General features: G+C 43.1%; 1 protein-coding gene across 8 annotated transcripts in view; it reads right to left on the bottom strand.

Moving 5' to 3' along the window:
- Positions 1-48: 48 nt before the first annotated feature.
- Positions 49-13,459, bottom strand: part of usp9 (ubiquitin specific peptidase 9) — a 31,852-nt gene continuing 18,441 nt past the window's right edge. For 2 of the 8 annotated variants that reach the window (XM_026296086.1, XM_026296091.1), the window contains 27 exons: positions 13,184-13,333; positions 12,829-12,949; positions 12,617-12,747; positions 12,033-12,311; positions 11,779-11,904; positions 11,329-11,466; positions 10,903-11,069; positions 10,691-10,799; positions 10,413-10,559; positions 10,110-10,256; positions 9,810-10,017; positions 9,489-9,709; positions 9,049-9,236; positions 8,775-8,948; positions 8,516-8,657; positions 7,582-8,338; positions 6,088-6,211; positions 5,772-5,997; positions 5,493-5,622; positions 5,178-5,363; positions 4,639-4,859; positions 4,448-4,536; positions 4,197-4,353; positions 3,777-3,989; positions 3,159-3,188; positions 2,340-2,438; positions 49-2,212 (listed from right to left, as the gene is read on the bottom strand). In XM_026296086.1, coding sequence (XP_026151871.1) covers positions 1,982-2,212; positions 2,340-2,438; positions 3,159-3,188; positions 3,777-3,989; positions 4,197-4,353; positions 4,448-4,536; positions 4,639-4,859; positions 5,178-5,363; positions 5,493-5,622; positions 5,772-5,997; positions 6,088-6,211; positions 7,582-8,338; positions 8,516-8,657; positions 8,775-8,948; positions 9,049-9,236; positions 9,489-9,709; positions 9,810-10,017; positions 10,110-10,256; positions 10,413-10,559; positions 10,691-10,799; positions 10,903-11,069; positions 11,329-11,466; positions 11,779-11,904; positions 12,033-12,311; positions 12,617-12,747; positions 12,829-12,949; positions 13,184-13,333 — 4,911 coding nt within the window. In that variant the 3' untranslated portion in view covers positions 49-1,981. The remainder of the gene's footprint in view (positions 2,213-2,339; positions 2,439-3,158; positions 3,189-3,776; positions 3,990-4,196; positions 4,354-4,447; positions 4,537-4,638; positions 4,860-5,177; positions 5,364-5,492; positions 5,623-5,771; positions 5,998-6,087; positions 6,212-7,581; positions 8,339-8,515; positions 8,658-8,774; positions 8,949-9,048; positions 9,237-9,488; positions 9,710-9,809; positions 10,018-10,109; positions 10,257-10,412; positions 10,560-10,690; positions 10,800-10,902; positions 11,070-11,328; positions 11,467-11,778; positions 11,905-12,032; positions 12,312-12,616; positions 12,748-12,828; positions 12,950-13,183; positions 13,334-13,459) is intronic. The other 6 variants (XM_026296087.1, XM_026296088.1, XM_026296092.1 and 3 more) reach the window with 4 other exon arrangements.

Genomic DNA, 13,459 nt, shown 5'->3' with positions numbered 1-13,459 from the left:
CGAGGGCAGCCTAATTGTGGACGTCCACAAGTAAACATGAGACACAGGTAAGATTCCATGTTCTTTATTTGCTAAGGGCGCAATGCTTTTTTTTTTTTTTGTTATACTTCTGTGCACAAAAAAACCTCACAAAGTGAAAGTCCACATCGCGACTGTAGCTCCAGAATTCAACGTCACACCATGGCCAAAACAAAAGTCGGCAAAAAACAGGGCGCAGAACTCTGTACAGTCAATATCTTCTTTAAAAATAACACAAGGACAAAAATGTTCCTCTTAAATCAAATTCTATTTTTAGTGAAATACAACAAAATAAATTCTATAAAATAAGAGCAAAATATTTAAATATAATATGGTGGGCAGAATATTTTCATTTGCAGGAGTATTTGGTATGTTTTAGACAAAAAAAAAAAAAAAAAAAAAATTCAAAAAAATACACGCATTCAAGTTACCAATTAAATACAGTATTTACTGATCTTTACCTTTTACTCCTACAGAATTACATGTTAGCTGAAGTTGCAACATGACTAACCAGCCGCTATTCTTACGGTACAACCCTGCAGAGGAACCTTCTCTCCACGGAGCGAGAGGGCGAGGGCCCCACCACCGCATGGGATCAGTGAGTTTATCCCAAAGAGCAGCCAGACACCAAACCCGACCAACTCCATGACAGAAAGGAAGCCAATGGGCAACAAGTCTGTCTACAACTAGGCTCTATTGAAGAGACAGAAGCAAACCACACAGCCTATTATACACCGGACAGCCCAGTGCAGCAATTCTGTTGCATATGTGTTTCATTTTTCAAAACTCCTATAGATGAAAGCTAAGCTGTCTATCCCACCGAAACTGACTGCCAAATATGAAATTGGAGTATTATAATGTGCAATTGAAAAGCCACTTATTCATACATTGGTTCAAAATATCGCCCTCATTGTAGATCGGGTAGATGAGTAGAAAAAAAAGAAAAACAAAAGAAAAACAAAAAAACCTAAGGGTAACAACACCCCTCTGGAGATGTGGATTAAGAACAGCTTGAGGTTGTTATGATCACAAGTCTTCCCTTGGGCTACGCTACTGTGGTGAGAAGCCATGCTAAATGTTACAGCATATTAACTAGAGCTTCAAAGAGGATTGAATCAATTACCAGAACAAAAAAGAAAAATAAAAAAGAACAAAAAAAAAACAAAAACAAAAGAAAGGCAATGAGTTTCAGAAAAAATGTTGCATCACTGCTTTTTCACATCAACCAAACAGAGTAAAAGTCCACCCAACGATTCCATCTCACACTAAAACCAACCACAGTCTGTGAGTTGATTTGGCATGGGTCATAAGGTTGCCAAGGAGCTTAAGAATAATAATATTAATTATGATAATAACAATGCGTCCTTCTACAGTTGAATGACCAGTAACTGTCCGATGGCAGAACAAACTTTACTGCTGAGTATGGGTGATAAAACAAAGAGGAGGAGTTGTCTTCTTAACAGTTTTTTTTGGGCATTTTTCTTATTTATAATATCCATTTTTGTTTTTCATAATATCTGCAACGCCTCCCAACAGCAAACCACACAGAGTTATGCTACTGGGGGATCTGAACAGTCAAAAACATTAACATACTATGTACACCTTTTCGTCGTGTAGACAAGCGCATCAGCATCGTCAGCTCTGGGTACATTTTTTATTTATTAGAACTCTTGTCCACTCCCTCGCCTCTGCAGCCGCCAGCAGGCCCCTGTCACACGGTCAGGCAGCCCCAGGCCAGGGAAGAGCACCTCCCACAGGCTGACGGGAGAGAGAAGTGGCCTGGAGAGGGAGTGGGAGGCCTGGCTCTGCCCTGCCCTGGGGCCAGACAGAGAGAAAAAGAGAGAGCGAGAGAGAGAGAGAAAGAGAGAGACAGGCCCGACAAGGAGCTCTGTTGACCGAAGGACGAGAGGAAGGAGAGCGCGGGACGATGGAGGCTCGAGGCACAGCAGAGGGGGAGGGGACATTACTCCTTAGGCGGGGCAGGCGCTGGAGTGGAGGTCGGGACAGGGGCCACCTCCTCGGTGCTCTCCCAGTTCTCTTGTGCTCGCGGGCCTGGGCCAGGAGTGGGACCAGGGCCTGGGGTTGGGGTCTGGGTAGGGCCTGGAGTCGGGGCAGAGGCAGGACCAGGACGCTGAGGGTTGTTCATGTGCTGGGCAGCTGGCCCGGTGTACGGCTGCCCGTGGGGGTGGTTGTTCTATTCCAGAAGAGAAAGTGGAGTCAGTGGCTTGTAACGACCACAATATTTAACTAAATATGAAATATTTTCCCCATAAGCAAGAAATCTGGGAGGATGTGAAGTAACCAGGGCTCTGAGATACTACCTGCTGAAACTGGGTGGTTCCAGGAGAATGTGGGTACAGAGACGTGTCCTCAGGTGGGGAGGAGTCTTGATCATCAGGTGCTTCCTGTTCATCTGGCTCCTACGAAATATGACATAAATACTCTCACATTTATTTCAATATTTAAAGCCATAGATGTATTAAGTAGTAATTTCTTATATATCTGAACAAAGCAATGAGTTATGAGATAACGCTTCAGCCTTTCAGTGTAAAATCGTTTTCTATGACAGTCAAATTTCCACTTCTTAGCCAAGTTACACTGTGTAGCACCTCACACGTCTCCAGCACCCAACCTGCCTTCCCTCTTTCTACAGTAGGGGCCAAAAGGTTGGAGGGCAGCAAGTTTTCTAATGTTATATTTTATCTATGGTCAAAATCTGTTTTATGTGTTTAAAATATGACTAAAAATATTTTTTAATTAAATTAAAATATGAGGTAATACAAGAACTATAATACACATTTCAAGGGGATCAGAAATAAAACTTGACAGATTAAATTCTTAATTCGTTTACTGTCAAGAAATCATTTCAGCAATTTGTAAAAGCAAGAGTCCTCTAACATCCTGTTCATAAGTTTTTATATAGTTTTTATCCAAACTGTGTCCAAAAAGTAAAGTTTACAAAATGGGAACAAATACATGGACACAAAGTTCCTTCCATCTAACAGAGTTTAACCAAGTTACAGGAAACTCTCTAAACATGTGTTCACTGTGTGGGAGGCCTGAACACGCTTCTCTGCTGATTCTTTCATGATATTTTGTTTCATTTCCTTCCTTTATGTTGTGGTGCCTGGAATACTGACCTTCCCTGGGCTTCCCTGAGTACACTTGAGCTGTGTATGGAATATTACAGGAGAAGTGTGTCATTTGACTGGATTTATCAATGAAAAATACAAGTAACTCATTTTGAGTGAGAACTTTAAAAAAAAACAAAAAACAAAACAAAACAAAAAAGATATAAAAATATTTGTATGCATTGTAAACAGCAGCCATGAATCAGTACAAAGCATATTCAGCATATTAAACAGGTCACAGTTGGATGTCATTTACATATAATGGCTTGTTGGAATCACTATTGTAAAGAGTAAATGGCCAATCAAAAAAAAAAAGGAAAAAAAAAAAAGACAATATGTCCTGTGCTAAGTTTGCTACAGTCTAACATGTTAACATGTTCCCATAGTAAGCTGGGCCATGTACACTGTTACTGAGTTAATTCTCAGTATTTATGCAGCCTCCTGGATTCTACTGGTACAGAACAGCCACTTTTCATACTGTTGTTTGACTACTTTTCCATCATGCGATCTCAAATACCTACATTACATTGTGCCCTGTCTAGCTCTATCCTTATTAAAGTACAACAATTTTAATGTGAAATTAAGGCGTGTGCATGTGCATGAAGGGTACAACGTCAGTGCCATTACCTCCTCAGGACAGAGTTCACAGGCCTTGGCCAACGTCATACGTGCACTGTGCGAACGCTCCAGGAAGTAGCCGTTGGAGGTCTCGTTGCTTTGAACTGGAGGGGACCAGTTGTTGTAGGTGTACTGAGGGTTTCCTGTGTATGGCCTCCTCTCCAGCTCGTCCCCTAACCACTCCACTGCCCACGTCCACTTTCGTTTCAGGTCACCATTGCTCTGTAAGGACGGGAGAATGTGCCGATTAGCAGATCAGGCTCTACCTGTTGTATCTGGGAATGTTTCCCATCTACACTTAAAATAAAAGGAGCTTTCCTACAGCAGATAAAGACATTTCATAAAGGAAACGTGACGTTAGGTGGAATCCAGGAGACAACAGGAAGAAGAGTGAACAAGTGAGCGAGAGCACAACATCTGAGTCTGTACCTGCAGGATCTGGTAAGCCACAGAGCAGTTGCTGAACAATGCCACCATGCACTTGATGCACTGGTAGGCCCGTTTCTGATAGTGGTTCTTGGAGCGCTGGATTGTGTCAAAAAGCCCATCTCTGTCGTCAGGAATGCCTTTCAGCACATTATGGATCCTATGCAACCAAACAGGGAAAGGAGAAATTTAAACTCCAATCACATTTCAAACAGTCCATTTTTATAGTTTACACACTGACCCATCAGTCTGACCTGTGTGTCTGCCAGGAGTCCTCAATGAGCAGAATCTGTAGCAGCAAGTCCAGGTAAGGCCTCAGCTCATAGGTGTAGGAGTACGCCACCTGCAGACAGATGACATGTGTAACTGTCACAGGCACTTTGGGACAAATACAAGCCACCTACACAAGTAGTCCTGCTGGAATAAAGAAGTTCCAGATGCCTACCTGCCAGAGCAGCTCACTGAGCACAGTGGAGGAGAACTGAGGGTTCTCCCAGCAGCTGAAGCGAAGAAGCTTCACCGTCTCCTCAGAGTTGCTGCAGTCTTCGATGATCTTTTTTACGTAACTGGTCCTCACAAACAGGATCTCAGCCACCAGCTGCTGAACAGGCATCACTGGGGCTGTCAAGTTGGTGTCTCCATAGGGGTTAGGGAGAGGAGGGTTACCTGCAGAAGGCAGAGAAAGAAATTTAGTCATTCTAAACTGGAATACATGTAGTTACTGTGAAGCAACGTTTCTTCAGATAGTGCATGTCTGAGTTGTTCATCTGTGAAAGCCCTCAGCTCCAGGCTCTGCCTACACAACAGAGGCCCAGAGTGGCTAATGTGTCAGTCACTAGATCCTGAGCAAGGATGAAAATCGTCATCGGGCTCCAACTGTCAGTCCCACCACCAGTCTAGGCTGTTTCCCAAGTTAATACCTTCTCGAGTTCAACCAAATTCATTTTCACATTTTTCTGGGGCTGAAGACTCAAACATGCTCACCATTGATGGAGGACTGCATTCGAGAGGAGACGTCACAGCAGCGCACCAACTGGGAGACCACAGTGTAGAGCTTGCCCAGCTCAGCATACTGGTACTTAATGGGAGGGCCAGGACCCTCATCCAGTGCAACCAACATGAATGTAGCAGGGACATTCAGCTTGAGGAGCTGGGTCTTTTCTGCCAGGCCTATGTGGTGCACAAGAGAGGACAACATCCCAGACAAATGATCAGTTATGTTCTTTATGAACCCTGTTTATACAATGCACTGAGAAACATATGGACATGACAGGAGGGTGATGGTTGTGCACTCCTTACCCAGATTGGCGTACATGACAAAGAGATTGAAGTACTGCTGCAGGTGACGGCCGTGTTCAGAAACCTCTCTTCTGAGCAGGTTGAGTACAGCTCTCAATAGGTGGTCACTTAGACTGAGGTTATCACAGCCCTGAATTGGAACACAGTAATATTAGTGCAAATCAAAAGGACAGGATGACAAACCCTTCAGTGACGTAAACGGTTTTCCAAAACAACCAGAATCTTTCGGGAAGTCTTAAAGATATTTTCCACACAGCTCAGTTTAGGCCTTGGACAAACCTGAGCAGAGGGTCCAGGCGAGGCGGTGGGGGAGGGGCAGGGACCGTCTTGCAGGGAGAAGTGAGCGATGAAGACGATGAGCTTGGCAAAAGCACCACGGACCTCAGCACTCGGGCACTCAAGCAGGTACTCGGAGAACCGGTTAGGGTAAGCAAACAGAACGTTGTGTGCAAACCAAAAGCGTACATTCTTACTGTGTCTCAGCAGGATGCAGAGGGCATCATACCTAAAGGGGAGGGACAAGGTCAGTACTTTCAGAAAATGAAAAAAACAAAAAAAGAGAAAACCCCAAAACACAGAGGCAGTCAGAGCTTACCAGTCACTGGCAGGACCCCGTACTACTTTCTTGGTGTGAAAACCTGTGCTGAAGAGGAACCTAGCAGCCAGCTGAGCACTTATCATAGCAATCTCCTCTGCCTCTGGCAGAAGGTGGTCTTGTCCTGATGAAAACAGACATCAACAAACAATGAAAATCTTCCACATCAGTCTATGAACCTATAGTTAAGAGACCAAGGTCAAAAACTAACGTCCTTTAAATGGATATATAATGTGTACTGCAACATATGTAACTGTACACTGCAGTCCACATATAGCAGTGTTTTGACTATAAATAAAACAGTTTACAATTTCTACATGAATGTGAACAAAACTAAAGCTGAAAGGTGTCACTAACATTATCATTTCCATTCAAATGTGCACCTGACACACTATTTCCACAATGTGCTTCAGCATACAAAGTACTGAATCCCAGAAAATCTGTAGTCTTCCAAGTTGAATGTTTTCATACATAAACTAACATGAAACAAAACCATAACAGAGCAATGGAAATGCAGCCTGTTCAGAATCCCAGATGGAGGCACTTAGGCTCAGAATAAATCTATGAAGCCACCAATAAATCTTTCAAAACATAAACCCAATGAGTATATCCGGTCCGTATATTGGACCAGTAGGCACAACCATCTTTCTTTATAAACTTATCTTCCAACATTAAGTTTGTTTTTTTTTTAAAACAAAATCTTCTCTCTGCTAAAAAGGATTTTTATGTATCTCTCAGACATTAAGCAGAATATACTACGGTATATATTATACTGGTCTGAATCATCTCGATCATATCTTCTGTTTTGGTGACTGCCCATGAACAAGTATTTTTCTGTGAAACACTAAGCTCAGGCTTGATTAATAATGCACTGCTGCTTTTTAATGTCTAATGCAAAGGCAGTGCAATTCTCAGCAACACATTTGAATGCTGACCACCAGTTCTTTCCACAGGGATGCTATAGGTCAGCATCACTCAGAAATGTTATTCTTTGGACAAGCCAGCCAGACACTAGTGATAAAATTATAACAGCAGCTTATTCAAGAGAGATGCTTTGAAATCCAAGGCTGAGATGATGAGAAGAATTTAAGCATCCCTCTGTGGGTATTGGACAGGCAGAGTCATAACTGGATCACTGCAGTGGTACTCTAATAACCATGAACAGATAACGTTGAATAAGTGCTGGAAAAATCAACCTTTTTTTTTTTTTTTTTAAAAATCAGGCATTCAGTTCATCTCTGAATGGGAACAAAAGACCAGGCACCAATAACAAATTGAGCCTAGATAGGTTAGCTTAATGGGGTGCCTGTTATTGCAGTTTGTGTATACAGTGCTTTTACTACATTCTTTCGAACATTCTAGTTGAGGATAAACAGCTAACCTATCTAGGCTCAATTTGTTTTCCCCATTTTTAATATACAATAACAAATAAGACAAAGTCAGTCAGTTTTGCATTTGAAAATCCACTTAGCAGCACACAACAATGATGCATACCTGGAGGAGGGTTTAAATAGACACTGTTACAGGTCAGAAGTTTCTTAATGAACTGGAAATATTCCAGGCTGTATTGCATTCGGTTGTGCATGAACTGGACGTTCTGTTTGCGGACACTGCACTCGATGACACCAGGCATCTTGACCTGATGCGGCTTGGTGGAGGAGATAGTCAGCTCCGAGATGTATTTGACAAGCTCGCTGTCCTTGTCCAGTGAGTCCATGCGTTCATAGAAAAGGATGTAGGCATTCCACCAGCGCTTCTGCCTGCGGTACGACATCCTTTTCATCATATGATCAAACACCTCACCCATGTATTCCCCTCCAAAGCACTGGTTCTTCATCTCCTCCTCATCGTCCATCTTGCACTCAGTCACATCACCATCATCAAACTTATACCAGCGATTCTTCTCACCATCACCCCCATTCCTCTGGATGATGTAGGAGTAGTAGTGTCCGCCACTGGCCTGGCCTGAGTGGACCAGCACTCCCACCAAACGATACTTAGAGCTGCCCGGAGGTGTGGGTTCAGAGGGCTCATTCTGTTGTATCACCTGGTTCTCTGGGTTGACGTCATCACCCTCTAGCTTGGCCACACCAGCTACCGTGTATGGCTCCATGTCCAGCTCCCTTGGGAACTCAAAGTAGTCATTGAACTTGATGGCACACTCCCTCTCCCAGTCATAGTCAAAGCGCTTCAGCTGGATGGCCAGAACTGGAGGCAGCTTCTTAATCAGCAGGCGCTTCACTGTGTCCACCTGGGAAGGAGTGTCAACATAACAGATTACTTGTGAGGCTCTCTAAACTAACCTTCCAGAAGTTAACAAGGAAAAACAAATGGGCACTTTAAAGGTATGTGACAGAAGTTATTGCCTCTTCTATTTTGCTCTGGCACTGCATAAAAGAAACATACCAGGTGGTTGCTTCATTCTTACCTTCTTATTACACTTCTCACAGTGATAGGCATTGGCTCCCTCCAACAGATCTCCTTTAACGTACTGCTCCATGGAGTCCAACAGGTTCTGGTGGTTTCTGATGTCTACATTGAGTGTTGTGAATGACTCTTCACATTCATACCTAAAACACAAACATTTTATAGGTAAGAAGAACGCTAAATAGTCTCAGGTTTTTATTTCTGAAACCATTCAAGTATTTCCAGTAACCAAGCACAGGATGATGCATGACTGCACTCACCGATGAGGACATCCTTGACAAATCTTCTGGTCAGCAAAAGACCCTCCCAACACTTTGCTGAGCATGGCGGGGTGGCCTAGGGCTTTCAGAGCTTCATCCAGACTGTCCACCAATGAGTTGAAAAACTCAAGAGCATCATGCTGTTCCCGCAAGTTCACAGGCTCACCCCATAACCTGACAATATTTGAAGAGACATAAAACAAAGAAAAGACAATTAAAAGATCTTCACCTGATAAAAAGTAACATTTTCCAATCAAATGAGTCTTTGAAATACCTGAACTGTTTCCAGAATCCTCTTGGGACATAGTACTGCAGTCTGGATGCAGCTAGATGGCCAAAGATGACCTGTAGGTGACGCAGCACCCCGATGTTGTATTCTTTCCTGTCCTCTGACTTACTGGACGGCTTATCATCAAACTGGTGATGGTAGCTGAACACTTCATCACGAGGATCCACATTACTCTGAAGGCAAAATGTACAGATCAAGCATAATTAATAACGTATCTTAACGTACACAAAAACTCCCTACTTTTTGATGCTGTGCGGCACTATTTTGTGATTTAGAATTTTTCCTGTAATGTCGTGCTCAGCTCCAAGCTCAGCCTACAAGACCTAGAAGCCTGGAGTTGTCATTTTATCAGTCACTGGATGCTGAGAAAGGATAATGATCATCTTTGGGCATTGGCTTTAATGCAGCACAAACCCTCGCAGTACCTCATTCTCCTGCTTCTCATCGCCCGACATGTCATCATCCACGTCAGTCCCTGTGCCCTCGATGGCCAGGATCCCATTGCGGATGGGAGGGATCATGTACAGCTGCTGAATAACAGAGTTCATATAACATGTGGCGCCAGCGTTCTTCAGTCCTACAAAGCCTTTGTTGGGCCGTGGCCCCACTGGAGGCAAGTACTCCCACTCTGTCAATGTTTCACAACCTGGAAAGAGTTGGAAGGAAAAACAACCCCATGAAGACTGTAATTTACCTACTGTCAGTTGGAATCCAAGTGTAAAATTGCTACAGTGGTGTCTCCCTACCTAAGTAGTACATGTCAGTCAGAGTGTCCACTATTTGTTTGAGGTTGCGAACACAACCAACAGCCAGAGCCACCAGGAGCTCAAAACCAGCATTGATGGAAGCAGGGGTGCTGCACACTGGGATAGCTTGCTCTGTGGGGAACTCCCCGCTTTTCATGTACTGCAGGTAAACATTAGACGCTGGGAAGATGAAGTCATCTATCAGCTCCTATTTAAGAAGATAAGAACAAATAAGTCTTGTTAAGTGAATAAAATACACTTTTTTCCCATGACCTGTTTCTGGTAGTCTGTTTATTGTACCTTGATGAGGTTAGCTCCTCCCTTCTCACAGCCAATGTAATACTTCTTCTCTGGTGTCTGAAAGGCTAGAAGTTCTTTGGTGACCCCAAGATGGCCTTCCAGTATGGTCTCCTCCACACCAGTCTCCCCTGTCCTCTTAACCTCATCCTAAGAAATGCAAACAATGTGTACCATCAATTCTGTCACACCCAACTATCAGTGCAAAACAATAGATAAACTCAAAAAGTCTTTTTTCAGGGGCATAATACAACATACTGGCCAAAATATTTAGATCATGAACAAATGATTAAGAGGATGTTTTACCCTTATCCTTTTCAGCCAATCGATCTCATTATTGAGGAGCACCTCAGCGTTTGGCAGGTTGATGTTACTGTTATAGGCATAGTTCAGGAGATGTCTGAGCAAAGTGAAGTAGTCCCCAGCATGTTTGGCTCGCTCCTTGGCTGTACTCTGGACATAGACATGAACAATTAGGATCCTGTAACCAGTTAACTGCTAACATGTCTGTAATAAAAAATGAATAAATAAAAGAGGGCAGTGAGACACAATAGTCATGAGGCCCACAGGGTATTTACACTCACCCCCAGTACAGTGAACAGGAGGGTGATAAAGAAAAGGAGGGGTCGATGGCCCATACAACATCTGGTTGCCATCAGGAAAAACTGCTCCTGGGCCATCTGACGTACAGATCTGTTACAAAAACATCATCATTATATTCAGTCAAAAGCTAGAGATGAGAGTGTTTTACATGTTTGCTTCAGGTGCTGGTTGGAAAGCTTACTGCTTTACTTACTTGCTATGGCAGTGTAGCAGCAGGTCTATGATGAAAGTCTGCCAAGCCTTCTCCTTACTGAGGGTGTCCAGAGCCGTGGGCATAAGGGCGAAACACAGTGTCATCACTTCCAGAGCCTCGCAGCACACCTGCTCGTCCTCCCCATCTGGCTCCTTAGCTGCATTTGTCTAAAAATAAATAAAGAAAGAAAAAACAAAGAAAAAAAGAAAATGCTTATGCTTTTAAGTTTAGAGTATTTGGGGACTGGGCTTTTATTTTCTTGGCCCCTAGGTTCTACAACAGTTTGCCATTATGCTTTTATGAAGTGATGCACAGCAAACACTCTGTTCCTCCTTCTATTCAGTTGATTATACTTGCTTTCTGAAAGACTGTTTTCAACAAAACACTCCCACAAATAGCAACAATAAAAGGAGGCTGAACATTTACCTTCTCATATATCTTGCTGATTTCTTCATTGGAACTGAAGACCAGCTGTACTGTACCACAGCCTGATGCCCACACTATTTTCTGTATCGCTCGGATCACACAAATGTCTGGGATGTACTTTGATGCCTGGAAGAAATTCTAATGAAAAAACAATAGTGCCATAAAATCTATTATTACAGAGAGAGTACACTGGAAAATAGATTTAGGTCCACTCCTGTGTTTATTTGAAATGACATTTCTTACAATCTTTTTGAATATTCATACTGACACTAAATTAAACATGTATTACTTAAATGAGTGGTTATCTACCTTTATTGCCAGCTTATCCATTAACCATAAAATTTCTATCTGTCCTATAGTGCCAAGAGAAATTATACATTACCATTACTAGCTCAGGTTGCTCAGATCTTACAACACAATGTAAAATCCATACCCTTAAATTATTGTTACCTCATCAGAAATCTGCTGGGCCAGGCGGATGGCTACGTTGCGCAGCATGCACTCTGAGGCAGGGTTAGGGATGTTTTGCAGAGCGCTCTGGAGGACTAGGGCCTGGTCATGAGTGGCCTGATTAATCTGGACACAATGTGAGGCCAGGTGACAAGAGTGTGGAGAACAGATGAAGACATGTAAGTAGAGATAATGGCTATTGAGGAACTAGATATACAGGTATGTCTCTGTGTAAGTTATGTGTGCGGCCTAACCGGAGAGACGGGAATATTTCCCTCAGCGTTGGGCTGGCAGGCCTCAGCCACAGCCTTTACATGCCCAAAACCAACAGCTGTCAGGAGGAGTTTAGCGATCTTCAGTGCATTTAGGTAAGCTCCACGCCGTGTCTCCATGTCTGCTGATGGGAGGAAGTTGTTCCTGGTGAGCATGCTCAATACCAAGGGCAGCCCTCCACTCTTTAAAAAATTGTACTGGAAGTCACTGGCATCTTCTCCAAGAGTGGCACTGGCTGGCATCAGCAAAGCATACACAACCTGAAACGTGCATAAATAGTGTGAACCATCTTACAGAGCTGCAGACATGGGACAGAACACAAGACCGTGTTTTACACAGTGGAATTACTGGGTTAATTATATAACACTTAACTAACAGCAGAAACTCTTAAATGTGGAAAACAGATGCCATGTTTTATTCAGCTAATTTAGTAATTATGCTTCATGGGACAACATATTCATGCATTATGTTAAGATTATTAATGGAATGCCACACAAGGATACAATACTATATCTAAGGTTAGTCATGTCAAAAAATTGCATGAGAAATAAACACTGAGACTCACCTCAATGAGGTAGAGCACTTGTGAAGGTGAAGGGCCGAAGAAGCGAGAGTCCAATGATGGACTGAGGCTGTTCTCACCAAGCTTGGCATGGTCCAGACACACAGCTCTCAGGTTCTCCACTGTAGTGTTATCTGAAGATACAAAAACATGACACTGAGCTCATGTTGCCTGTGAAGTGTGTGTTCTCATCAGGTGAATAGGTTGCATTGTACCTGGTGGCATGAGCTTCATGAGAACTCGAGCACCATCTCTGAGCAAAGGCATGTTGAGGTTGCAGCCCAGGTCAGCCACTTGCCACAAAAAGGAGATGTAGCGCAGATGCAGAGACATAATCTGTGAGATAGGGCAAAGGCCATTAGAGTACTGCTTAAAATCTGCTTCCATAAAAATTAGTCAAGAGACTGCTACAGATTCTTGGTTTTGAGTGTGATATGACAATCAGCTTACAAGAATCACATTCTCATACTTTTACAGGTCAGCCTGTGTTGTCATGTTGTCAGTGTTTGGATGTAACATGTAAAGAGTCCTATTTATGGGATCAACTCAGTGATTATGATGTAAACTCACCACACCAGGAAGACAGCTCTCCACCTCAGGGTTGGGACCGTCGCTATAGTGGTTGCCATGGTTACCAGGAGAGCCAGTGGATGAGTCAGAGGAGCTGTCTGGGCTCGAGGGCATGTTGGCACTCACCTGGGTCAGCTTGGCTGTAATCAGCTAAGCAACAAAACATGAGAGCGAGTTTGAAAAACACTGATCTAATGGATGGAAATTATTAGATCAGATTGTAAGCTTGAGTTTAAAACAACTACAGATTTGGTTTTACATCTTTCATCTTTTTTT

The sequence above is a fragment of the Mastacembelus armatus genome, chromosome 21, assembly GCF_900324485.2.
Source record: "Mastacembelus armatus chromosome 21, fMasArm1.2, whole genome shotgun sequence".
NCBI lineage: Eukaryota > Metazoa > Chordata > Actinopteri > Synbranchiformes > Mastacembelidae > Mastacembelus > Mastacembelus armatus.
This window is presented reverse-complemented; position numbering and strand designations above follow the sequence as displayed.